At 48.0% G+C, this 27,661-nt stretch overlaps 1 protein-coding gene across 9 annotated transcripts in view; it reads right to left on the bottom strand.

Annotated features, from left to right (window-relative positions):
- The window catches only part of LOC132493189 (synaptotagmin-9), a 391,713-nt gene that overhangs the window by 226,902 nt on the left and 137,150 nt on the right, over positions 1-27,661 (bottom strand). For all 9 annotated transcript variants that reach the window (XM_060103488.1, XM_060103490.1, XM_060103489.1 and 6 more), the window contains exons 4-6: positions 25,690-25,810; positions 24,059-24,230; positions 21,587-21,716 (exon numbers count right to left, since the gene is read on the bottom strand). In XM_060103488.1, the coding sequence (XP_059959471.1) occupies positions 21,587-21,716; positions 24,059-24,230; positions 25,690-25,810 (423 nt within the window). The remainder of the gene's footprint in view (positions 1-21,586; positions 21,717-24,058; positions 24,231-25,689; positions 25,811-27,661) is intronic.

The following is a 27,661-nucleotide window of genomic DNA, read 5'->3' as shown; positions in this document are numbered from 1 at the left end:
AGGTGACAAATGTCCTGAAAGTCAGACCTGATACCGTGTTCCATCCTGGTTTGGGCTCAGGAACAGTGGGAGGGAGGGCCAAGACCAGACGAGGGCTGGTTTTGTGAAGGATGCTCTCCAGCTTCCCCCCTCCCGCCGCCAGGTATGGGAACTGGCAGAGCCCTGGGGCTTTAGAAGAAGAGCTCCTCCTCTCAGTGGATTTCCCGTGTAGCGCAGAGTGCTGCTGGCGTGAGCAGAGGTGTGACAGGAGGCAGGTGGAGGGCAGGCCAGTCTCCTGCCGGCCAGGATCAGCCCTCACCTGGAGAGGTTCTCAGCCAGGGCTACTGGTCTGGTAAACTCTGGTCGAGACTTGACTTGCTGCCCTGCCTATGTTGGCTTGAGGCTTTTGGAACTGGCTAGAAAATGGTTTCTTTCCAGGAGGGCAGATGACGGAGTCCAGAGTTGCAGGTATTGGGGGAGTGCTGGGGAATCATAGCTGGAAGGTTAGACGGACAAGGGGATGGTCAGTCTGAAGAAGGGGCTCTGACCAGGCTGGAAAACAATGTCCTCCGAATCAGGGGAAGCCTTTTGGGGTTTGGTGGATGTAACGTGGCCAGCTAACCCAGACGTTAGGACACACATCCCTTTGGGATGCTAAGAATATCAGTAGCTTTGGGAGTCCTTAGCCCAGGAGAATATGAAGAAGCACATGCTGTCCAGTATTTTTAACCAAAGCAGTTTCCTGCATGAAGCTCACAGTGTCCTAGCTGTGAAAAACCTGTGGCCTTGTACCGAGTACGCTGGTTCTTTGAAGAAACTCAGCTTCCTAGTACAGAGAGATGAGCAGATTTCTAGGTTCAGGAGTGGGGCCCTTTAGCGAAGTAGATAAACAGGCAAATTTCGCATTTCTAGACAGTGGAAGTGCCGCAGAGGGGCAGAAGTGGTGCTGAGAGAGACCAGTTAGTAAGAAAGAGGCAAGAGTGCATTTTCCTTACTGTTTCTTTTCATCTTTTGTACATGTCCATGTAAAATATCAGTAATTGTGTGCTCCTCATATTTATGGAATCTAAAAAAAAAAATAGTTCTGATGAACCTAGGGGCAGGACAGGAAAAAGACGCAGACGTAGAGAATGGACTTGAGGACACGGGGAGGGGGAAGGGGAAACTGGGACAACGTGAGAGAGTGGCAGGTATATATATACACTACCAAACTGTAAAATAGATAGCTGGGGGAAGCAGCCGCATAGCACAGGGAGATCAGCTCGGTGCTTTGTGACCACCTAGAGGGGTGGGATAGGGAGGGTGGGAGGGAGACGCAAGAGGGAGGAGATATGGGGATATATGTATATGTATAGCTGATTCACTCTGTCATACAGCAGGAAGTAACACAACAATGTAAAGCGATCATACTCCAATAAAGGTTAAAAAAAAATTGTGTGTTTCTGTGAGCACCTCCCTTACTGTCACTTCTGATTGCACAGCCAGAATAGCATTCGAAAGAGCTTTTCAAATATTTCAAGTCTCTCCATCAAGGCTTCCAGCAACAGAAGCCTTTATTTTTTCTTCTGAGGTTTTGAAAATCTTTATTCTAAAGCTGATGGGAGAACCTAACCATATCCAAACACCCCTTCACTGCCTCAGTCTCTCTGATGATAGAGGAGTTCTCCTAAGGGTCTCATTACTTCTACTTTGCCAAAGAGTTCTCATTTTTCTACATATTTTCTTTCTCCTTCTCCTTCACATTTTAATATACACTTTCCCTTACTGTCTACATTTATCAGAAGATGCCTGGTGAAGTACACTGTTAATGACCTACCCAGCACCCATCCCCCCTATTTCCTTCTTCCTAAGTGAACCCTGAATTCACCCAGGTTCCCACCTCTTGCCATGCACCTACCTAGGCACCTCATGAGAAGGGAATCCATCTCCAGGGCTGGACCTGTTTGGCCCACATAATCCCATTCTTTTTGCCAGTGACTGATTTAAACTTGGCATACTTTTGACCATGACATACAAGGGGAAAGTTGGGGACTTGAGAAATGTATTCCTTGCTCCACAGCTTCAGGAAGTGCATTTTCCTCTGGTTATTTTCACGTCTGGACACAATGCCTGGAAGTGCATTCATCTCGCTGCCAACCTGAAGACGGCAGCCTGGAAAGATCCAGTGTTCCTGACTCCATGATTAGCTCCTGAATCTACCATCCCGGAGCCCTATCTACCTCTAATTCCTTAGCCAGATGATACATTTCTCACTGTTTAATCCAGTTTGTGTCAGGATTTCCGTTCTTTTAAAAAAAAATGAAGAATAGTTGATTTACAATATTACATTAGTTTCAGGTGTACAGCATAGTAATTCAGCATTTTTACAGATTATACTCCATTAAAAGTTAATATAACAGCAGCAATTCCCTGTGCTATACAATATATCCTTGTTGTTTACCTATTTTATACACAGTAGTTTGTATTTCTGGATCCCATACCCCTAATTTGCCCCTCTCCCCTCCCTCTGTTTTTTTACATCAGAAGTATTCTAACTGATTTATCCTGCCAGCAAAGCAACTCATGAACTTGTCAGATCCTCTGTTTTCAACCAACAAAGACTTCCAGGAAATGTCTTTTCAGTGAGCTTCTCCCTCAGGATGAGCTTTAATCTCTGCACTGGTGCTAGGATTTGTTTCAGGAAAGCATCACCTCTACCTGTGATACTCCCACAGTGCGGTCATTTCTGCTAAGACCCACGCATCTGTTTCTCAATGAGTCTTCTGCCTCAGATGCACAGCTTTCCAGGCAGACAGAGCACATTAGTCTGCCCATTTCTAAGTGGTCTGTTGACATGCTTGGGTGCCTGCAGACCTTGCTCTGGGTTAGTGTTTGTTCTCTGTGAGGGATGCATTGGGATACCTAAGGCCACTTACAGCTAGGCTTTTGGTCTTCCTTCCTGGGCACTGCCTGTCCTGAGACTCTTTTTTCCACATCCCATTTAATGTCATTCATAGCAACTGGTCTAATGGGTTATCTGTTTTGTTCTGTTGTTTCCCTTTTCCTCCTGCTATTCATTTTTAAATCCTTCTGATGAGACTAACTCATCAATCACCGGTCCCCCGTCTATATAAGATCTTCTGCACTCTTGGCTAAGAATGGTGTCTTCTAGAATGTTCATAGCCTCAGCTAAATATCAACCTGATCTTTTTAGGTAACTGTTGATCTTCTTTGAGATGTTCCTAGGTCTTCCAGAGTCCCAAAGGGCGATGGGAAGAAGTGATGCAAATAGCGCCTGTGTTCTCAAGTCTTCATTTTCCACCCCAAAATCATCGTGTCTGAAGATGCAACTGTTTGCTCCTAGTGGGTTGTCTCTGGCCAGGAGAAGCCGTCAGTTCGCCCAATTTCGGCTAACTCTTAGTTATACCTTATTCACCATCAGGAAGGCATCTTGCTGTCAGATCTTTGGGGCCCAGGCACAGCTGCTCTATGCCCCCCAACAGGGAGTCACCAACCAGGGTCTTTTAAGCTTTCCTCCAAGCAGCATTCTTCACACCCATATTCTTAGGGCTTCTTCTTCATCTATTGTTTCTCTTCCAGAAACTCTGGACTCCTCTCTGTGGGATAAACCTTATTTCTACTTGTGTTGTTCTGCTCATTCTAGCTTCTTTTCTATTCAGAGACATTCCCACCATTTTAAGGTTTCATCTTAAGCACAGCTAGACTGTGACAAACTAAGTGAAAACAAATAGAGTGGCCCAAATCCAACACTCACCAAATGTACTCCTGGGCAGGACAAGTCCACACGTGTCCTGGTCAGTCTTTGGGTTGCAAAAAACAGAGACTCACTCAAGGTAGCTCAATAAAAGGTTAGCTGGAGTGGTGGCGGTGATTTATTGTAAAAGCACTCATGGGGCAATAACGGAAATGGATTCTCACACAAGTTCAAGAGCAGGAACCATGGTAAGAGAGGCCCTATGAAGAAACGAGCAGGAGTTTTGCTCTGGGTCCAAGGTAACCCCTGGAACGTCAGCATCAGAACTTCTAGATGTTGTCTCTGGTCTGCTATTAATGAGACTTCTCTGTCCTCTCCTCTTTTCACCAACTGGCTTCTTAATCCTCTTCTGAGTATATATTTCCATTCACTACAATTTCAGTGTACTTATAATGTGATTTTTTTCATGGCTTACCAAGACCTCTGAAGACTCCCTTCATCTCATGGTTCCGCTGATGCCTCATTTTCTTCACATCTACCAAGTGCAGGGCTAGTATCTAATTGACCCAACCCACCTTGGGGTATCTGGGCATGTCATGTGTCACTGGACAGCCTACAGACTGGCTGCTGGGAGCACGTGCCCCTGTGGCTCTTATATCACCTGTGGCCAGGGTTACACCGTACAAACCACGGCGGTCAGGACGGCCTCTTCTACAGACATGGAGTGGAGCTGTGTGTGCATGTAGGGGGGCTGAAATGGGGCAGCACTGTGAATGGGGGTCAGATGCTTCCACAGCAGCCTTGGCAGGTAGAACCCAGCATTCTCGAGGCTACTGGAGATCAGACAGGCTCCTCTTTCTATCAGCCCGCCTTTGGCTCCATCATGGACCCCCCGTCACCTCCTTTTTTCCTAGAACAGAGAAAGCTTCCCAGAAGGTTTAGGTTCACGTTCTAGGTGGAGGTCTCACACCATCATGAAACCGCAGTGACAGAGTGACCTTTCCTCCTCTTCTGTGTTGTGTGAATGTCCAGGCCTCCACTGGCCTGTATAATTTCTTCCATTCTCTCCCAGAGATTTGTCCTCTCTATCAAGCTGGGTTTTTCGGCTGCTTCATCCCTCCAAATGTCCTGGAGTTTGTCTGATTGAAGCCGAAAGGGCACAGTGAGTGTTTGCATCCTGAGTGGTGAGGGGTGGCCTCTCGCATCAATGTTGGGCCCTTTAGGACTTTAGAATAAATGCTCAAAGACTGTCCACAACTGGATGTGCTGGAAGTGAATGGAGGTGGGGGCTATGAATTAGAGCGGGGAGGAGATGATTTAACAGGAAGAAGCTTCTGCATCAAGGACGCTGAACTCAGAGGTGAGGTCCAAGCAGAGGTGTGGCATGTCATTCAGGCGTCAGGGGTGGGGCGTGGAGGTGCACGGGATGACAAGGAGTGCGGCTCTGATCTGAGGGGTGCGGTGGCCAACTGCAGAGTATTGGGAGGAGGGGGGTTGCTGCGAACAACCTGATCAAAGTTGTAACAGAATAAGAGCAGCCTCTGGATGCTGCAAAAAGCCCAGCAGGATCCAGGTGGAGAAAGAGGCCCTTTCAAGACTGAGCGAGGTTGGAAGAGGGCAGAGCTGCTTCCAGGACACCGGAGAGTGCGGTACGTCTGCAGAGGAAACCTGGGGACTTGGAGATGCAGGAAGAGAGGAGGCAGGAGATCGTCTGAGCCTTGTTCTGGCCACTGTGGGAGGTGGTAAGGGGCGCCGCATAGATGCCAGGTGTCCTGCCTCGTAGGGAGAGCAGCCTCAGGCTACTCGTAACCCCACCTGGGGAGTAACATCTGCTTCCACAGGCTACAGAGGTGAGATGGAGCCAGGCTGTGCCTGAAACAGGGAGGAACATCCTGTGTGCTCGGCGAGAAAAGCTGGGAGTAGACCAGGGCCACGCGTCTCCGGGTTAAAGCCCACACATCAGTCATCCCCTCTCTCCTCTCTCTTCCATCTTGCCTTCCCTCTCGACCTCTACCACAGTCTATAAAAACGCTCACACTTCTTGCTTCCGAAAAAGAAAATCCGGCCCTCAAAATCCTTCACCCTTTTCTAGCAACTGGCCTGACCTGCCTTCCCCTTTCAGCCAGGACACTGGAAGGAGTTGTCCGTATTCATTAACTCTAGTTCCTCGGGCCTTGTCTGTCTCCAGTCTGGACGCCCTGTGCCCGCCTGGTGACACCACAGCTCTGCTGAGGCTGCCCTGCTCAGGGGAAGGACACACACACAGACGGACACTCAGGGGAGCCAGACGCGCCCCGTGCGCACAGGAGGGCTGGGGTGTCCTATCCTTCTCTGGACAGCTGAAGAATCTGAAGGGGGCAGGGGAGCGGTGTCCAGTGCCGAGGAATGATTTCAAGACATCACACCGTTTAATTTGCGGTTGATTTGAACAGATTTTGTCCTAGGCTGCTCGGTGACCTGACGTGGACCGTCTCCACGTGACCCTGTCTCCTGTGTCTCTCTCCGGTCCTCGTCCCCCCCGACTCCTTCCTTGTTCAGAGGACACCCATCTGTCTGAGTGCCCTTTATGACTGCTGCACCAGAATTTTCTTTTTCCGGTCCTCACTCTCGGCCTCAGCAGGGAGAGGGCTGTAGTAGGAAAAGCCCGCCCGTCTGAATCCAGGTCCCCTCTCCCCACAGTGGGATCACAGTGGAGTCTGAGCCGCGGGCCAGCAGTCAAAACCTGCAACCTCCCTTAATTCAGGGAAAGCTTTGCTCTGTAAAGCTTGGCGCTTCCTGACATGCTCTTGCCCGAGGGATCTGGGACTTAAAATTCAGGCTAATTAGCCTTTTGTCAGCAGATTATGGGCATTGGCATTTTCATTTAAAGACCGGGTGAACCAATCTGCCTTCTTCATGTGGCCATGGGCCCAGAAAAGAATCGGACTGGCTGCCAGCTCAGAGAAGGGTAGGAGCTAGAAGCAGCGTGTGCAGGCGTGTGTGCACGTCTGGGGCTAAAGTCACAATATACCTTCCAGAAGAGCATCTTTTGGAAGGTAATACGTGAACGGTATGATTTGTCAAATTCTACTGCTTTTGGCCCACAATGAACCTCCTTAATCTCCCCTCTCTCCTGTCAGCTCCTTCTTCCCTGACCCTTACCCCAAACACCCTGTCCCTTCTCTGCTGTTCTGCAGCTCAGTGGACGCCAGGACCCTCCCTCTGGCCAACAGAGAGGCCTGGTCATCGTCCTGAGCTCCTCTCTCCCCTGACCTCTCAGAACCCTTTGCAAAGGCATCCTTTCCCACCCGTCCCCACTACTTCTTCCCTCTTCAGGCCTGAGCATAGTTCATCTTGACCACTCCAGCCCGTGCTCCTCCAGACGGTCAGTGTGATCCTTTGAAAACACTCATCTGAGCATGCTCAGCTCTTCTCAAAAATTACCCCAAAGCTCCTTTACTGCCCCAGCATAAAGTTCAAATTCCTTATCATTTCCTTCCCTCTCTGGCCTTGTTTCCGTCCCCTGCGTACCCTGCGTTTTGGTCATCCTGAACTCCTTGGTGTCCCAGGCACCAGCCTTCTTTTCCACCATGCCTTGGAAGTGTTCACTTTCTCCTTGAGGTACCTTTTCCTCTTTGCTCAACGGAAGGATTCCTACTCATTTTCTAGAGCCTGCCCTAGTGGGTCATGATGTCTCTCTGGTCACCACCCTTCCCCAACGAGTGGCTGGGAACTTTCTTGCCTGTGCTCCCGTACAAATCCCCCACTGTCTCCCTGGAGGCGGGCCCTGCATCCTCAGGACTTCGGACAGTACCCGGGACCCGGTAGGAGGGGGTAGTCGATGTGGAGCCAGGTACCTCGGGGAACTCTTTCACAGCAGTGACACACACACCCAACAAGAGTCACCATTCCTTCCTTTTGTGGCTTTACCCAACATTCTTCTTCAATTATAAACACACAGTTGGTGTCTCTGTGCTGTTTAAGCATTGTAGGCAAAGCACAGCTCCAAACCAGAAGGTTAACATATTTGTGATAGGGCTTCCCTGGTGTCGCAGTGGTTAAGAATCTGCCCGCCAATGCAGGGGACATGGGTTCGAGCCCTGGTCCGGGAAGATCCCAGATGCTGCGGAGCAACTAAGCCCGTGCGCCACAACTACTGAGCCTGTGCTCTAGAGCCTGCAAGCCACAACTACTGAGCCTGCGTGCCACAACTGCTGAAGCCCAGGTGCCTAGAGCCTGTGCTCCGCAATAAGAGAAGCCACCGCAGTAAGCCCGCGCACCGCAACAAAGAGTAGCCCCTGCTCACCGCAACTAGAGAAAGCCCACGCGCAGCAACGAAGACCCAATGCAACCAAAAATAAATTTAAAAAAAAAGCAAAATATACATATATATTTGTGATAAAAATAATCTATTTGTGGGCCTCCCTGGTGGCGCAGTGGTTGAGAGTCCGCCTGCCGATGCAGGGGATACGGGTTCGTGCCCCGATCTGGGAGGATCCCATATGCCGCGGAGCGGCTGGGCCCGTGAGCCATGGCCGCTGGGCCTGCGCGTCCAGAGCCTGTGCTCCGCAACGGGAGAGGCCACAACAGTGAGAGGCCCGCATACCGCAAAAAGAAAAAAAAAAAAAATAATAATCTATTTGTGCTCATGCAAATGTGGCAACACAAACTCAGGCATGCAGCAACCTCCACAGAGAAGCTCAAACCAAGGGATGGTGTTGTTTCCTGACAAAGAGATGTGATGAAAAATCTAGAATTCTGGTCTTTTGGAGAAAACGCTTTCTGGATGGCCCTAAAAATGCATGCGGCTGGTTATGATTCCATATTTTCCTCTTAATACTCCCACATGGCATCAAAATTCCACTGGCCTTTCTAAAAGTACATATCCTTTATTTCATTTTTGCAGAGTGTAGATCGTGACCCATCATAGGTTTGTGAAATCAATTTAATGGTTGTGACCAGTATTCTTTTTTCTTAATGAAATAAGTTTTTTTCCTCCAAAATGCATCACATGGATGTGTGTTATTTCATGAAACTTTTGTTGCAGTTTTATATGTGTGTGTGTGTTGTGATGTAAAATGTCCTTCTTACTGTAAATCATAGCCAAGAGCATTCGAGGCACACTGCTCTATTCCATGTATAATCAAGAACTTAATGAAATATTGTGCTACACCCTACATTCTAAGTCTCTGTGAAGCACTGGAAATCCCCAAAGCCAGAGAAATGACAAACTTGGAATACCTCCCAAAAGTTATCCTTATTTGAGCATGGAAATAGCATCATCAAAAATGAGTGACTGAAAAGTTGGGTGGAGTTATATTTTCCCACTTATTCAGTGAACACTCAGGGAGCATCCTTCATTGCCAGGTACTATGCTAGGAGCTTTCATACATGTTATATCATTTAATCACCACATCAGGTATTTAAAAGCAGATACTAGCAGCCCCATTTTATGGAGGAGGAAACTGATCCTCAGAGAGATTAGGTAATTTGCTCAAGCACAGCAGCTCTAGGAGCCAGAGCCGGCTGTCGGTTCCCCTCCCTTTAGACACTAATGCATCACAACTGGGCTGGTCCACCAGGACGTTTAACTGGGTCACACCTTCCTCTTTGATTAAATGAATTTGTGCTCCTCAATTTTTGTCTGCTTCAAACACAGTAGCTCTTGCATTTATCTGTTTTATACCTTCAGTTTCCAAATTAGATTTCGCTTCAGGAAAGAATTCAGGAAAAAAAAAACCAAACTCCAAAAACTGCACAGAGCTGTGTTAAGCGATTAATTTAAGGCTTTAGGTATGCTTCAATTTGCTAAGAACTACCTTAAATTTGTACATCTATAGATGCATGTGAACAGCAGATTACAAATAATCTTGAACCCTGTAGGACCTTCATGGACCCTCTAGTCTGGGAGTCAGACTCAGCATGTTCTCATATTACAATCCAAATGCAAATCCATGTCAATCCTACTGAAGATTTCCTGGAGCTGTGAAGGTGAACTTGTCTCCTGCCAGCAAAATGGACTCTAAATCTATTTAAATGTCTTCTATTTCCCTGCTGCCCTCACTCCTCTTCTCCCCCACCACCAAACTCCTTTCCCTATGGCTGGCTGCCCTCCACCACCTCTCTCTCTCCCCGAAATCTACTCTTCCTTCAGCTTCTTCAACCACATGGAGGGCCCCTTATACAACCTCCCACCCCATCCCACTCAGCAAGCACATCGCACTCAGAAAAACAGAGCCTTATAGAAACACAGGTCACCTAATGGTCTCTGAGCATGCAGAGGTGGTGATGGTGGAGGGGGCCCAGGCTTAACCTCTAAGCCCTCCTCTCTGGATGGGAAGGGGTGAAGCTCTGAGTCCGGCCCAGATATGTTTTTTCTTTCATAGCCCTGGTTCCCCATCATGCCCTGGCTCATGGAGTCCACTTCTGGTCTTGACAGCTGATCCACTGATCTGCAGTTGCTCAAGGACGCTCCTGAAGTTCAGGGCCATCCAGCTCGACTACAAGGCAGGGCTCAGTGCTACTGCTATCATTAATTCTGTCCCTAGTTCCTACTACCAAGGAAGTCCAAACCCCACAGAGCGGCCCCCTGGGCTCCCATGAACTCAAACACAACCTGTAAAGACAGTGAAGGAAGCTACACTGGGCTGGGGGGCTTTAGAGAATTACTGGCCTTTTCAGGTAAGAGGAACATCTTCTGGGCTGAGGAGTCCTCAAAGACTCCCATGTGATTCAAAAGTCCTTTTCTTTCCTATTATTTCCTTTCTTGCTTTCAAGCATCTCATCTGGCGGCAGCATCTGGATCTAAAAGCTGTTCCCCTTAACAAAGTGCAGATTTCTCAAGGCCTTTGCTATTAACTCTTTGGTGCCGACTGACGTGCGAGAGAAGCAGGACAAGAGGTGGAGAGGATGGAGCACCGTGTGTGACGGCTTAGACTGCTGGACGCATCAGTGTGACCCACGGCGCTCTCCCTGACTTCCCCTTGTTATCCTGAGAGTGTACCATTTCCCTTACTACTTCTTTCTCGGCAAGGACCCCTGGATCCCTATTCCTGATATAAGATTTAGTTCTAGGTGAGCCCACATTCACATGGTACTCTGGTTCCATACTTGAAGAGCAACGGAAGGGTCGCATTATTTTTAAGCAGTAGGATAAGAGCCATTAGCGCTCATACTGGGAATGGACGCTCTGCAACTTTAAAGAATGTAAAATTTTTAGTGCAAGATCAGATTGTCTCACCCCCAGCTACTCACCTCTGAAGACAATGCTGACTAGACCCTGCAGGCTGGAGAGGCGGAACTGCAGGCATGTGGCTGCCCTGCCAGCCTTCAGGGTCCTGTGAAAACAACCTTCCACAGCCAAGGGGCCTGGGTTCTCAATGCATTCCTGGACCTTCTGTGCCAAAGTAAGTCCCATTCCCACACCCTCACCTTTCCACCAGGCTGACCCCCAGCCTGCCAACCTGAGATCCTACCTCAATCCTGAAAGCTCGCCATGAGGAGCTCTGCCATCAGGCGCTGGAACACAGAAGCCCACCCTGATCCCTGCCTGGCTCTTGGTTCGTTAGTTCGAGGCTGGATCTGCGGCCACAGTCATTGTCACTGGGGGGACCCCACTCACTATCTTTGGATGGAAGCTTCCAGAACTAGGATGCAAGCACCAGATGCTCAGCCTCAGTATCTTGATGACGGCCTGTGTAGACCCCTCTGCAGCCAGGCCAATTCCTCCGTGCCCATCTCCCCCTCATGAATCCAGGCGCTGCCTGTTCCAGTTCAGCTCTTCTCCCTGGTGTGGGCCCGTGTCCAGTCAACAAGGAGGGAGATGCAGATGAGCCCAAGAAAAAGCATTCTGTCTGCATCCACACCTCCATGTCCCCTTCAGAGACTTCATTAAGCATTCGTAACAGGAAGACCCGGAATGTTTACATTATTTAATTTTCATCAATCTTAATCCCTTCGGATGGCATCTGCTGTCTTGACTGGTCTTATGACCTTTCTCTAGTAAACTTTTTCAACCTGGACACTTACTGTCAGTATGTACACTATTTAAGTGGCTCCACTCAGATCCTCAGCTATGTAGTAAAAAAAAATCGCACCTTTGTTTTCCTGCTACACATTCCCAACTGCTTCTCTTTCTGACAATCGGAGCACAACTCACGATAGTCAGTTGATTACATTATGTAATTGCTCAATGATCTGCCAAGTTCCCCTTGTTTTTTTTAGAAAACCCCCTTTCCTTATTTTTAAGCATTACAATGATCAATGTCATCACATTTCATTCCGATCTTTATTTAAAATGGGGGTGCAATATGTAATTCTACCACTACGGATCACAGACTTTAAACATACAATTGAGCTTTAGCTTGTAAATAAAAATAAAATAAACAAGCAGAGAATTAAAGTTAATGTTAGAGCTGCTATAATACTATTATTAAAAGACCATAGATTTTCCTTTTCATTTTAAACAAGTGAAATGCAGTACATGGTAGGAGAAAATCGTGTGACTGATCTTCACTCTTAAGGAAACTGTGCCTTTTTCAACCCAAGGGAGCCATCATAAGATGGAGAGCTGTCCATGGGTCCTTCAAATCTACACAGGATTTGATTTTTCCTTTGGAAAAATAAAACATAAATGCAAAAGGAAAAGCAGCTTTCCCCCTCACTTTATACAGTATTTGTGTCATTAAGAGCAGAGAGTCTCTCTTTTGGCCACAACTGTTTCAACACACAAGCTGATTAACCAAACATTGACAATTTGTTTCATTAGGAAAATTTTACTGAATGTCTGTCCTGTGCCACTTACTTTGGTAGACATTGGACATATCACAGTGAGCAAGACGGATGAGTTGATATCATGACATCTTTGGGGATGGTTCTCTTCACTGCAAGGGAACACCAGTTGGGACAGGGGTGGGTGTTCGCCTATGTCCCAGATATTTTCTGTTTCAAGTAACAGAAATCCTACCTCGTAGTGCTTACATAACAAAGGAAATTTATATGCTTACATATTCATAAAGGCCAGAGGTAACATTATGTTCAGGAGAGGCTTGATCCAGCAACTCAACCATATGATCGAGGGTCTGAATTCTTTTTCTCTCTCTATTCTGCCACCTATGGGGTTGGCTTCACCCTAACCCTGCTTCCTCTAGAGGTCCAGAAGGGCTACAGCTGTTCCTGTCATGTATGCTTCTTTACTTACATCCAACAAGAAACAGAGAGCGTCTCTGTCCAAGCATTCATACCAAATGCTCTATAATACCACCTGACTGAATCAGCTTAGATAGTACTAATCCCCATGGTTGGCTTGACTGGTTTAGCCCGGGACTAGGTCTTAGTTCCATTACTGGAGCCAAGGATGGAGCCAGGCTCCTTAGAATCCCCAAAGAGAAGTCACGGCCATCAGAAAGACATCCTGCTGTCTGTGTGGGTACCCACAGAACTAGGCAGGCTCCTTGTCAGCCCTCGTTCTGCTTTCTGTTCTTGGGGTGTGCGAACTAAAGCCATCTACCCCAACACAGCCATCTGTCTACAGAATGCACTCCACATTAACTTGCCTTTACTATTCTATTGCCTTCATTAACATTAACTTTACTATTCCCAGAGACTCTGGCCAAGACAGATGAAAGTTGCAGACAACATTATTGCTCATTACTGGGACTTTCCAAAAAAACCATCAACTCTTCCTTAGAAAGTATCAACAGATGGTTTATACCCCAAAACTCTTTGAATCCTGGTCTCAAAATCCTCACCTTGGTGTGTCCACCTAAACTATTACATCATGACCTTTACCCAACCCTAACCAAGCTTCCCCATCCCCTGAATCATCCCCCATGCCACACTGAAAGGCCCACCTTAAACCATACTCGAAAATATCGATCAGACCCTGCCCTTCCCCTTCAATTACCAGGTAAGCAGTAAAGTCAGCTTTGTCTTTTCAACAGGTTGTTCTGCTGACATTTGGCAGACAGTGTTCAACAGGCACATCTTCTGAAAGACTCATTTCCAGGAGCAGCGGCCTTCTAGACATTCTGTCCTTTGCCATTATCGATGGAAAAATGTTGCCTGCCACATCAGTAAACAAAGGATGTTGGGGAATTCCCTGGCAGTCCAGTGGTTAGGTCTCCCTTTCATTGCAGTGGCCTGGGTTCAATCCCTGGTTGGGGAACTGAGATTCTGCAAGCCACGTGGAATGGCCAAAAAACCAAAACCAACCCCCCCACCCCCGCAAAAAGACCACAAAGGATGTTGCAGCCATCAAGCCTTCCCATTACAGCCTCCCCGACACAGGTTGCCCCCCAGAAAACCACCCCCGATAGTGCACCCTGAGGAGACTCAGGATGAGAAAGCACAGGATACTGGCCCCAGAGAGCTGAGGTGTCCATCAAAGGAACAATTTCAGTGAGCCCAGACTCTTGCATCTTCCCTTACACAGAAAAGCGCTAAATTCCTTAACTTGAGATGCTTGGTTTTCTTTAATTAACAGTAATCTTGATGTTCCGACTACCTGGTCTTTGTTGCAAAAACTCTTATGTATCCTGGTTCCTCCCCTGTCTCTTTGGAGCAGTCCCACAGAGCTATCAGAGAGGCTGCGTCCTGGGCTGAAGTTCTCAGTTTTGTGAGCCCATTAAAACATAATTCTCAACTTCTAGGTTGTGCATTTTTTTTCAGTCGACACCAGGATGCTCCACCCTTGCCTTGGCCCCCTAACCCAGAAAGTACTCTCCTCCCCACAGATAATCACGAGGGAGTGTGGTTCTTTCAGAGGTTGGCATAAGCCATTCTAGTTCATTTCATCTACGGGGGAAGAACTGGCCCATCAGCCCACAGTATTAGCAGTCACATTGGAACGCCATTCTTGGAGATGGGACTGCTGAAGGCCCAAGCTCATTGTTAACCACTTTCTTACTTAATTACTATTCAAGTGTGCCGCAGGAACGCTCCAGGGCAGTGACTGCTGGGGCAGGGTCATTTGTAAGAGAGGAGAGTCAAGATGCAGTTGACTTTCTGTTTGAGCAGCAATGTTATTTTCCAACACATTGTTAGTATCTTTTATACCTCTAGTGTTTACCTTAATGCTTCCGCAGTTTGTATGATTGCTATCTCTACAGACACCTGGAAGAGTTACCGGTTTTGTACCCCAGTTGAAGATGAGAAAATGCTTAGCACCCTTTTTTTTTTTCCTAAACCAGATAATTCTCCACAAGAAGGAGGACTTGTTTGGGAAATACTGAATGCTCTTGGCTTTGTTTGCTGACCATACCCTCCACCAGCTGGAAACACAACGCCCCATTAACACTAACCATGCCTACTGGTCCAAACTGCATTCTGGTCACTTATATCAATTGGCACAGATTCTAACAGGTTTGTTACATGTTTTTCAGATCCCCAACATGTAGCACATTTCTTTGTTCTTTGCATTCAGTTTAGCTTCAGTGGCCCTGCTGGTGTTTATGGATATTGGCATACTAAATCCCCCAATAAAAATAGTTTATTTTTTGAAAAAATATAATCTCAATGATAAGTCCTTTATTTTGTCCAAAAGATGCATTCCCTCTATTTTTCTCTTTTTTATCTTCACAGGTAGGCGGAGTGAATCATTACCTGATGTAAAATTGCTGCTAAAATGTTTCCCTGGTGAGAAAAGCCAACCTGTGGGCTCGTGTCCTCGTCACCCCTCCTGATCAGTTCTCATTCAGGGTACAGCAGTCTGCCATTCACCATAGGGATGTCTGTGGTTTCTGCTTCCTCTGTCTCTTATGAAAGAAGACACTGAAGCACTCTAGAACCTGGACACGTGTATCATCAGCATGAGGGGGACCTTCATGATTTACTAAGGTGCCTAAGTTATTGTTCTGAATATTTCTCAAGTGCACTCGAAATGCAAAGCCACTACCATCAGAGGGCAGTTCATGGGAACCAAGGGGTGAAATGGTCTCTTCTCACGTCCTTTTCGTAAATGGAGAAAAGGTGATCAAAGCTTGGAGCTTAATAAGGACCATCTCCATTTGAAGAGCCTACTGTAAATTTAGTCTTGATACCTTTTACATCTTGCTGCGAACTGACTTCTCCTTTGGACTCCTTTGAGTGGGAAATTGTGGGACTTTAGAACTAGAGGAACCCAACTGCTTTCCTTATATGTCTCCTTCATTCATTCTTTCATTCATTCCTCAAATACTAATTTAATACCTGTGTAACAGGGACAGTATTTCCATTCTCTGTAAATCATGCTGTTCCATGCAAAGGAATCAATGTTATATGTTCCCACAAACTGAGGGCAAATAACATGATGATCAGATAGGTCAATGACCAGACAGTCCATACAGAAACAAAAGTCTCCAAAGCCAGGCCTGTCAAGAGAAAAGAGACACATCGAAATCCCAAATGTTCCCTCTACACATTGAGAGGAAGCCTTGGAGATCTGAACCTAAGTCAAAGTATAAAGGAAATCATGCTCTGATGCAAAGGAAGGTTCCACCAGCCGGAAAGAGGACATAGAGAGCCTTTGGTAGGAGAGATGGGGGGCGGGGCTTGATGTGAGGTCCTGGCTTCACCCCTCAGGCTTGAAGTCTCGAGTTTCAGGTGGGTTCAGGAGGAAGCTGAAGGCAGAAATGGCCCCTGTGCCAACATGGGGCTAGAGGAACAGGTAGAAATGGTCACGTAACTTTATGGGCATGAAGAGGGTGCCTGTAATGGCACTGAGTCTCCTGCAGCTCCTGTGTGTCCCTGAATGCTTGGAAGATGTGCAAAGTAGGTGACAATATTGGCCGATAAGGTTTTTTTTTGGGGGGGGGGGTCCAGTAAGTGGGGAAGCGACCTGTACCAAGGGCTGCAAAGAAAACCTCTCAGGCGAGAGGTGCTGCCAGGCCTCAGAGATCTGCAGGGCAGTCGAGAGGCACAGTGTGGCCTGGTCAGCCTCGAGGGGGTCCCAGCAGCACACGTAGTGACGACATCATCTGATGGCCAAAGACAAGCTGGACAACACGCCCAGTCAGATGCAAGCGCACAGATCTCCCCTTGTCACCAGGGCCTTTGTGCTTCTCTCGCCTAAGCGCCAGCTTGGGAAGGAGGAAGGAGACAGAAGGCAGGTTGCAACTCCCTTGGGCTTTCCCACCCTGCGCCTAGTGCCTGCTTTTTTTTTTCTGGTTTCAGTTTCCTTCTCTGCTGGTCTAGTCCTCACCAGGACCCAAGGCCTACCCACACTCAAACTCCCTGATGGGAATCCGATCTCCTACTTGGCTTTTTCCAGTCAACCCCTCCTCCTTCTGGGGAATCACTCCTCTTTCCTAAATCTGTTGTGAATAGCAGTTGGCCCAGAGTGATAAAGCTTTTGGCTCCCTCACTTCAAAATCTTCTGGGAAGCAGAAGATTGGAGTCACTTGTGTCCATTTCCCTGTCCTGCCAGGGGGACCCTTCTCAGCAAGTCTACTCTCAACACTCCTGCTGGAGTGGGACCAGGTCACATTTCCATGACCCCTGACCTCCAGCAAACTGGACCAGGGGTGGACACTTAACCCAACCTGGGTAATCTTGGGAATGTGTGGACTTTGAAGACTCCAGGTAGGCCCTGGTGGGCACTTGGTGGATAATATCTAGAGCTTGTTTCAAGGGCCTGCTAGAGTAACTCCCAGTCGAGTCTGGGTGATGACATTTGCCTTAGCTATACAGCCCTAAATCTACACCCTTAAGGCGGCAGAGGCTGGAAGATGAGGACTCTGTTTCTGCCAGGGCGTACTGTACCACACCTGCCCCTAGTTATGCTGGGAACTGCATAACCCTGAGTTGCAGGGGGCTTCCAGCTCTTTGAGGTGGTCCTGCAGACTGTCAGACTAACCAGGTGCACAGAGAAAATGCCGAGCTTGGAGACAGGAAGATCTGTTCACACCTGAGCACCCTTGAGCAGGACTTTGGGGTTTAGAATCTTACACCTCTGCCCATCAGGGGAATGCTGCTCACCTTCACTGTGTATTCTGATTGGAGTCTATCCCTTTTAGAAAAGTAAAAACTGACTTAACCCAATGGTGTCTGTGGTCTGCTCTTCCCATCAAACCAAGTTTACTACTTGTTAATCCAGAGGTCAGACAGCACTTCACACGGAAGTGATGGAAACCTGGAACTAGTTCTATTATTCTCCCCGGAGCTGCATGGTGTGGGCCAGCTCCACGCGCAAGGGTGGGAAAGGTGCCAGGATGTGGCCAGGCCAGCACCATCTTCTCTTGGATATATGGAGGAGAGGGCTGTGGGGGCTCTGTCAGAGCTCTGTCATCCCCTGAGGCTCCGTGGAGGGGATGCTCCTGTCCCCAGGGCCCAGGCAGCCCACTTAGGGAGTTTACACAGCTTCCCAAGCCTCTGACATCATGGAGAGAAAAGGGAGCAGCACTGGCTGACCTTTGAGTGTGCAGTGAAGCCATCCAGATTCTCTGAGAGAGAAACGGATTTCTGAACTCACTGGCTTTGAAGACTCCATCTGCCACCTGCTCTGGCAAGGTCAGGGTGTGTTGGATGCAGCCCCAAGCAGGCTGCCAGATCTCTGCAGGGCTCAGGGTTCAGTCCTAACCTGGTCCCTCAGCCCCCAGCAGCAAAGAGCTTCTGCCAGGCCAGCCTCCCTTCGTACTAAATCCTAACTACCCCGTATCTTCTCTCTTCTCTTTCTCTCTCATTCATTCTTACACAAATGCTTATATATACACACACATACACATATCCAGAGAACTGCAACTTAATTGCTGTTTTTGTTTTACAGCAGAAAATTTAACGGTTCTTAGTGTAACAGCAACTTATCTTTAAGGCCAAGGAAGACAGGAGAAAGAACAGAACTGAAATACGTGTGTCTATATCCAGTCAAGGCACAAATGACCCCTTCTCCCAGTGGGAGGTCATGGCTCACCAGCATGTGGGGTGTGGGGTACGCCCAACCTTCCTTTTTCCCTCTGTGACCAACATTATGATGTTTCTTTGTGCGACAGTCCCACGAGGACACACAGCAATCCCTCAGAATGTGGGACATACATAGTAATGGTCATAACTGGGAATTTTACTGAGCATTTACTGGGTGCCAGCCATGGTGTTTCACATACATTAGATTGTTTAATCCTCACAATCACCCTTGTGGGACAGGCGCTATTACAGCCACTTTACAGAGGAGAAAACTGAGTTTCAGCAAGGGAAAAGCAAGCAACTGAGTGGCAGCACAGGGATTTGAATCTAGGTCCATCTACGTCAAAACCACTCTGCCCACGGCCTCCTCCATCCTGACAGCTGTCAGCAAAGCACGGTCACCCCTCTGACACTGCTTTTCATCCCATCCGGTACCACTGCCCCAATTCCGCTCATAACATGTTTATTCTTAAAAGGGAAAGTATTGCTTCTCCTCTCAGGATGGATCCGAAGTCCCAGGCATGTACTTCAAAGACACATGAAGCAACAGGGCAGGAAAAGCCTCCCTTGGTTTGCCTTTCATATAAGGGACATTTCATTTCCATAGTTCTGCTGCAACCATTGAGAAAAGACCACTGAATTCGCCGAAGTAATTCTAGCTGCTGTAACAAATGACCCCCAAGTTTCAGTGGTTTAACTCTAAAAACATGTATCTCTCACAAAACTGTCCAACACAGATTTGCAGTAAGCCAAGTGCTCAGGGTTTAAGGCATGGCTCCCGGGCAGCCAGTCATAGGGTGCTTCCTCCTGGGCAGTGAGGGCAGCCTCCCAGGCCCGATTTCCACACGTTCCCTCCTGTAAGGTGCACGCGCCGTGCTCGGGGCCCCATGTTCACAGCCCCATCCACAGTCACTCCCTGGCAAGTTCACTGAGACAGAAGTGCTTGTGCACACAATCAGGGCTCCTGTCTCAGCCCCACGCCACACCCCTGATCCTCACTCCTTTCCCATTTCCTGTGTCCCAGAGGCACAGAGCCCTGCCAGTCTTTGACACTTCAGGTTACAAATAAGAATGAAAGTCGGCAGTGACTCTGTAAGGGCGCAAAAAGCCTATCACAAGTGCTCTAACTGCCCCTGCTAGTGACAGGTTCTGGCAGTCCACAGATAGACTCCTCTGAGAATTCCACCAGGAACTGAAGAAGTGATGTGCACTGTAGCTACTAGCACCAGTCCCCCCCACTGTGAAGTGGTTCACAGGTTCTATGGTCTCCCGTAGGGATTAAGTTTGAGCCCAGGAAACAGTCTTCACTTCTACGGCCCAAGGACAGAGGTGTCCTCAAGGACCTGCAAATTAGGAGGGCCCTAGTCTCCCCTTGAGTATACCACCCAGAGGTCCTGAAGCTTAGAATCAGTCCACAGACCCTGTCCTGTTCCTCCCCTCCGGCAGGATCTCCAACAAAGAAAGACTGTCCCTTCATCCCCCGGGGCCCTCCTGCCTCTCTATGGCTGCCCTGCATGTTTACTTAGACTCTCCTGACTGGCCAGGGCAGCAGAATCCACACTGGGTGAGGCTCTGGTCTTGGCCTCTCAGGATGGCTTTGCAGGGAACAGAGCTGCCTGCCCTGGAGAGTAAGAGGAAGCTCTCTGCCTGGAACCCACGCTCTCTGGTGTCCCTATTCCCAGGGGCTCAGTTCTCTTCGCTTCCCAAGAGCAGGAGGGACTAATCCTTCATGGACAAGCTCATCCAAGCATGACACTTGCTTCCTTGGTGCCCCTGTAGCACTTGATGTAGATGATAATGCTTATGACTGTGCACTTCAATGATTAGTTTACATGCCATCCTCTCTCTTATGGTCTATAAGCTCTTCAAGGGAAGGAAAGGTTTCTTACATCTATATTTTCTCTATCTAATATGGCATTTGACCCACAGAAATGTCGCTTAGTGAATGCGATTTATTTCTGAGAGAATGAGTTAGTAAATAAAAAAGAGGGTGAGTCACTGAGTAAGGATGAATGGGGGAAGAATAAATGAGAAGGAAAGGATGGGGGAGTGAGTGAATGAATGAGGGTGGGAGGCAGAACCATGGTCCACTGCCTCCAAGTATCCACTCTCTTCTTCTACCTTGCAACGAGAATCCTGCTTTTTCAGTTGGGCACATTGCCACCGACAAAAAGAATACACTTCCTACCCTCCCTTGCAACCATACATGTCTGTATGACTAAGTTCTATGACTAATTTAAATGGAAGTAGCAGTGTTGCATAAGACATCAAGGAAAATCCTTTAAAAAGGGATGTGTGTGCTTTTGGCTCTTGTCTTCACCTTTCTATGGCCTGGAAGATATGTGATGGTTGGAGCTTAGCAGCCATGTTGCTCAATGAGGTGACCTCAAAAAAAAAAAAAAAACAAAAAAAAACCACCTCACACTGGGACAGGGAAGCAGAAAGACAGAAGTTTAGATCTCTGTCAGACACAGAGCCACTTTAACAGCCTAGACAACCTTCCTAGACAACCTTCCTCTGGACCTTTTTTATGTAAGAGAGAAATAAATTTCCATTTCACTTGTTATTTTGTGGTTTGTTGACTTGGGGGGTTTTATCATATACAGTTGATACTAACCAGTTTGCCCAGGATCACAGGTTCATGCTATAGCCAGTCTCAGAATCCATGCTTCCTCTCTCCCGGTCTCAAGTTTTTTCTGATGCTAGCTGTAAGTCACTCTATGATGACCTGGACCTCCACACTCACTCAGTTCCTGCAGATGTCCTCCAAATGTCAACCCAAAGCCGTAACATGAAATAAGAGAATCTTGATCTTTTTTGAAAACAATCAAAGTAACAGATGATCCCTGATCAATGTTCAAAACCTACCAGACTGGCAGGGAGCACAGACTCAATCTCAGATTGAATGCAATTCCCAACAAGTGGTCCCAGGAAATGCAACCAGGGAAACACATCGATGACCATAGACCCTGGTACACTCACATTTTTAGTGGCTCCTGCATTTCAACAGTAAAGCATTTATTCTTCTGCAAAGAGGAGCACGTGGGAGTAGGGTCTTACCTCCACCAGGGAATGCCAGTGTGCAATGGGCTTGCGCGGATATGACAACATTTCACTCCAGTGGTCTCTGCCCAGCCTCTCAGCTTCGTTGCCTACTTGACACACGCCGATGATCTCATTGTGACCTACACTGTGAAAATGGTGCACAATAGTTTTTTCCTTAAATTTTGGTATGTAAGAGCAGCAACTACTCAGTTAAACTGACAGAGGAATTAGGGAAGGGGTGGTCCTTTTCATTCCCTAATTTAAAACTACAGGCCAAGCTTAATAGCCACTAGGACTCGGGTTACAATATTTCACTCGGGGCACAGAGAGGAAGACCAGAATCTGGCCCTCACACAGCTCAGCTCTTGGAACACTGGCATGGCTTAGCTTGTTACCAAGAACCTGTGTTGGAAGAACTCCCTGCTGCATGCAAAGGATGTCACCTCTGGTTCTGGAACAAGGTTGACCTCAGGCCTCCAAATCCATGTAATGAAAAGGGGGCCATCTGAAAGGAGTTTCTTGCACTAATGGCTGCTTCATTCCTGCAAGAGGGAACCAAGTACGGGTAAGCGAGAAGCTCTGAGTCTGTCAGCTGTAGCCTTGAGCTCACAAAGGGGGCAGAGTGGAGGAGGCTCCTGGGTCATCTTGCAACCCCTCTCTTTAGAGAACATGTTGTCTTTTTGTGTTCTTCCCTCCTTCCTTGCAAGCCCAGCTTTGCTTCTTTGACCCAACTTGAGTTCCCTACTGCAGAAATACTTAGCTCCTTTAATACTTAGCTAGTATTTCTGAAACATCCCTGGGTAGATCTCTGCCTTGGACCATTTCTTTTTTCCTTAACGGTTTTTGGTTAGAAGTCCTTTGCATATATCCAGAAAGACATGGCCCATCCTTTAACTCTCTGGGATCCAAATTCACAGACTTCTTCTCTTTCTTTTCCCTTCCTACAAGGATGAGGGATTTTTCTCCTATTTGTGTACAGGGAGCAAGGGGGAGACAAGGGTGGGGAAGCAGTGTGAAGGATACTGGATTCTATGCTCATTAAAATCAGTTGCATGCAGAAGCCCCATGAATTCTGCCATGGATTTTTCCAGGCCAGATTCATGAGTTTACTGAGAATTAAATTGAAGCAGAGCTCACATAATCAGATTTGTCGATGCGGGAAACTTGGCAATAGCTTGAAAAATACTGGCCCAGCCTTCCACGGCTGGTGGGCAATGTCCCCTCCTGTGGCCCGACACTATTTGTGTTGTGTGTCGTCCAGAGGAGACAAGATGAGGTCTACTGCCCAGCGTGAGCTATCACACCCATGGGCAGCTGAGCCAACCCACGTGCTCCCTGGGTGGCAAGACGATTATGCTTCACCCAGGCATCTCTGGAAAGAGTGTTCAGGGCATTGAGGCTGCCTTACTGACATTTCAGGGGTCTGTGGGAAAATTTTCAGCTGCAAATAATACTGTAAGATATTAGAAGTCAGATTTTTTTTTTTTTTATAATTGTGCCCAGACCATGTGGGAGGTTTCCAATTAAAAACAGACTTTGCATTTCAGTCTAATGACTGGTTTAACATGTATAATTCCCTGTTGGTACTTCCTCTGCATATTAAAATGACTGTTTTTCAAATCTGTCCTTTAAATACACAATTGGCTACAATGCAGGCTATAAATATCTCTTCTGTGCTGTATTAATTAGAAAGTCGAGCATCTTATACATTTTAATGTACCCTGTCATCCATACTGATTCTAGCATTTTCAAGAGAACATTTCTGTGTTTGCTTTCAGACTTAAGTGGATAGAAACGATCTTCATTAAACACATTGGGAGAAGAAAAAAAAAAGAACAAAATTATGTATTTAGAAATGTTGATGGTCTGGCTAAAGTAATCATTCTGCTGTTTTGAGTAGAATCTTTCTGATAAAGGCCAGGTAGGGTTGCCTGAGAGAAGATTAAGATCTGTGGGGTCACAGTTCTCTAAGCTGAGATTCTGAGGGGTGTACAGGGATGGAGAGGGGAAGAAGTAGAGGAGGGAGGAGAATGGAGGAGGAGAAAGAAAGAAGAAATGGGAGGGCTTCCCTGGTGGCGCAGTGGTTGGGAGTCCGCCTGCCGATGCAGGGGACGAGGGTTCGTGCCCCGGTCCGGGAAGATCCCACATGCCACGGAGTGGCTGGGCTCGTGAGCCATGGCCGCTGAGCCTGCGCATCCGGAGCCTGTGCTCCGCAACGGGAGAGGCCACAACAGTGAGAGGCCCGCGTACCGCAAAAAAAAAAAAAAAAAAGAAATGGGAGAGCTTAGAGGCACTTTGGTAATCTGACTCTACCGCATTGCTTGTAAAATGGTGACTCCTTGTCAATCAGCTCTCCGTGTGCTGCTCACCTGACTCTTTTCCTGTGGCTGCACTAAGACACCAGCTAAGAATCCACAGCTGGCACCCCCCGTCCCCCAACCCTGGGCACAGTGGACTTGCAATGAGAAACAGCTCTAGGCCTCTCACCGGTCGTAGTCCATGACTGCTATGGACAAGTAGATTTGGTCAATATTCTCAGGAGGGACGTCAAAGACTATGGCTTCGTTGTAAACAGGATTCAGAGTGTTCCTTTTGGTGGACGTTTTCCTCTTCTTCAATCGTCTGCCATCACACATCAGTGAGACTTTCACGTAGGGATCTGTACGGACCATGAGAAGCAGAGGTACAGTGAGGATACGTGCAGATTTAGGCCAGCAGTTGCGTCACGGCAGACTTTCAAGGACCATGGTGTGCAGAACCCCTTTACGGGCCTGTGGACTGGAGTTTGAGGATTTTAATTAACACGATGTCTGGGCAGGGACTGGAGTTGGGATAATTAAGTCATTCATTCAGGAAAAAGCACAGGATTCTCTCCCCTCAAAATGAGTGGAATTTAAAAATAGTGTGAAAACATGTTACTGAATTAGATTAGGATTCGGGACCTGCTTGGCTGTCACAGGAAGGGAAATGCAAAGCCATTTCTAAAGCATGGGGAAACAGGCTGCAGGACCTGACTTGGAGCCACCTCGGGGAATCTTTTTCTAAAAACTAGGTCTTTAGGAAAGGGAGGATCTAAATTCCTAGAGGACTGGGAAGACTTGGGGTGGGGGTGGGTTTCCTCCAGTGCAGGGGCCTGAAGCCCTAGAGTTGCCTGCAGTCGGGTTGCAAAGGGAGAAGCAGCTCAGCAGGGAGAGAAAGGACACAGGCTTGCTTGTGGTGCCATGCTGGGATGGGGTGACAGGGGGCAAGGCTGGACTCTGCTTCAGGTGGAACTTTCCTGGTTTCACCTCACTATTCCGCTCAGTGGGGAGTCCTTCTTGCTTCACCTGCCTAACCATGTGTTGCTCTGACACCCATACACTGTCTGGGGGGACTTAGAGGGCCAGAAGAGGCCATATCTTTTTTTCTGCTTAAATAAAACACTGGCATCCAGGAAGCAAAATATATTGCATCTTTTGATTTCAGTGACCAAAATCCAGTGAACTGGGTGTTTTGCGACCACATTTTGGGAGCCCCTGAAGAGGTGGCTTCTGAACTTGTATAAAAGGAACTGCATATCAGGGTATTTTCTGTTAGGATTTAGAATTTAAGGCTACATGTTTGATTCACTGGAAAAACCAAACTGCATAGTTCACTGAAGGACCTTTTATATAAGGATATTGGATATCAATCTTCTAAAAGCCTGAGGTGATGATGATTGCTTGTTTGTGAGGAAAGACCCAATTAGATAAGCTATATCAACATGTGCAAACTGTAGGTCCAGTCCACAATTCTGTGAAGGAGAAGACCTAAGAGAGAACAATGGTGATAATAATGAGAGCTAACACTGAGGAGCATTTAGTGTGTGCCAGGCACCGTTCTTAGGTGTCATATGTATTAACTCACTTAATCCTGTAACAACTGAAACAGCCAGATACTATTATTGCCCTCATTTTTACAGATGGGGAATCTAAAGCCCAGAGAGGTTAAGTGACTTGCCCAAGGTCACACAGGTCTAGGACTAGGATTAGACTTAGGCAGTTTGGTTCCAAAGTCCACGCACTTTATTACTCTACTGGAAGCTTCATAAAGTGCTACATAAGAATGTAGGAAGAAATGTGCATTTGCGCTTGTCCCACCTGATGCTCCTGTTATGTCCATTGCCTTTAAATTCCTTGCTTTTATAATGGTAATGGTCAGCCTGCCAGCCGTGGGAAGATAGCAGAGGGAAAACATCAGCTCTCCAAGATCCACGTTGTCCTGTTGAGAGAGCACAAACTGAAGCATTAGAAAGTGTCTTCAGCCTGGCGCACACAGAAGCAGGGGCAGGCAGCACTGCAAGGGACCGCACTGCTCCTTCCCTTCACGTAATCAATCAGATGAAGGAGAATCAACGCCTGTGCTTCGGGAGCACCCTCCCTAAGGAAGCACACTCATCTTTAAATGGCAGAGCTGTGGAGACCATCCAGGGTTCTGCCCCTCTATCCAGCTACCTGCAGCCCTGCACAGCATCACACAGGTCCCGCGGCCCACAGCAGCCCCCAGAGCAGAAGCCCCCAAAGCCTTAACTATCCCCTACGGAGCCCCCTGTGTGGCTCCACTCATATCCCCATCATATCCACACAGAGCCCCCAGGACAAAGCTACACAAAGAGGTGCCCCACAGTGCTGGGCTGCCCCACTGGCAGCCCAGACAGGCTCTGCACACAGCCCACCCATAGCCTTGTGCACTCTCTCAGACAGGTCTCCGTACAGCCCCATGGAGATTCCCAACCCCCATTTCCTACATAGCTTCCCCCACAGTTTTACCCACAGGCCTCACATAGCCCGCAAAGTCCTCCAGTCACCGTCTATATGCATTCTTCCCCTCTAGCTCCACACACCTCCCTACAGAGACCCCCCCACCCCAAGTTTGCTGCAATACCTCCGTCCACTCCTGCAAACACTCCCCATCCCAGCACGCGCACGTGCACGCACACACACACCCCTCCACCCACCAGAGCACTGCAAGCAACCTGGTCACATGCAGCTTGTGCAGACCAGCACGTGGCTCCGCTGGACCCTGCAAACACCTAGTCCCTACAGGGCTCTCAACGAAGACCCTGCAGCAGCCTGAGAGTGGCAGCCCGTGACAGCCCTGGACACACCTGGACCCCTGCCCAGCCCCTGCGCAGTCTCCAGGCAGGTAGAGATAGGTGGGGACCCAGACCCCGCAGGCCCCCGACGGCTGACCCCCCTGGCCCCCACTTTGCTGCAGCTCTTGCCTTCTCTCGATGTGTCTCTAAGAAGCCCCATTTCCCTCTGCTGGGGAAAACATCTCCTGGGGCAGTGTGCAGTCATTCAAATAGGTCAGAAGACACAATTCTCTTTCTCCTTTTTAGCCCAGGGAAAGTATAACCAGAAAGGAAAAAAAAAAAAAAAAGCCAGTTCATTTAGTTTCAATTTCTGTGATACCTGAGGTTATCGAGCTGGGTGTCTGTGTCTAATTAATACAGTTTTATACTGACAATGCTCTGGGGAGTCCGGTTTTTGCCCTCAACATCCAAAGCCTCCCCTCCCCTCCTTGATTCTCCAAGGATGCTACTATTTTTAGAAGCACACATTCAGCTCTGTAAGGTCACCTCGCCCAACCTCCCTCCTTGACCGCTTCTGCAGGAGGATGAGGCGAAGGGAGTCTGTTTAGTCGCTAAGGCAGATGGATCGCTCTGTATCCTTGAGCTCTCCCTGCTTCATGTAAATAGATGACCTCTCCTCGCAAGCATGCCAGGCTCTTCTGGTTCCTGGAGCCCTAATATCAAGAGACCCAGGTAGCGGGGCCTTTCCCCCTGGGGTGGAGGTGTCACACGGGGCAGGTACTGGACTGCTTTGTGCTCCCGGCTTCCCAACTGCAGGAGGAGGGTCTGCTGTTATTGAAGGATCTGACCCAGCTTCCTGCTGATGGCGGAGGAGAAAGAGGAGGGACAGCTGTCCCCATAAATTATCTTTCCCCCTCTATACTCCCTGGCCTATTCCTTTGCCCTTGGACCTTTCCTGTCTGCTTTAAGCAGAAAGGCCCAGACACATGTTCTTCTCAGAGGACTTTTCACTGCGCCTGGTTCAAGCCCCCTCTCCT

This window comes from Mesoplodon densirostris, chromosome 7 (assembly GCF_025265405.1).
Source record: "Mesoplodon densirostris isolate mMesDen1 chromosome 7, mMesDen1 primary haplotype, whole genome shotgun sequence".
Taxonomy (NCBI): domain Eukaryota; kingdom Metazoa; phylum Chordata; class Mammalia; order Artiodactyla; family Ziphiidae; genus Mesoplodon; species Mesoplodon densirostris.
The sequence above is the reverse complement of the archived record's forward strand: the minus strand, read 5'-3'. Positions and strand labels throughout refer to the sequence as shown.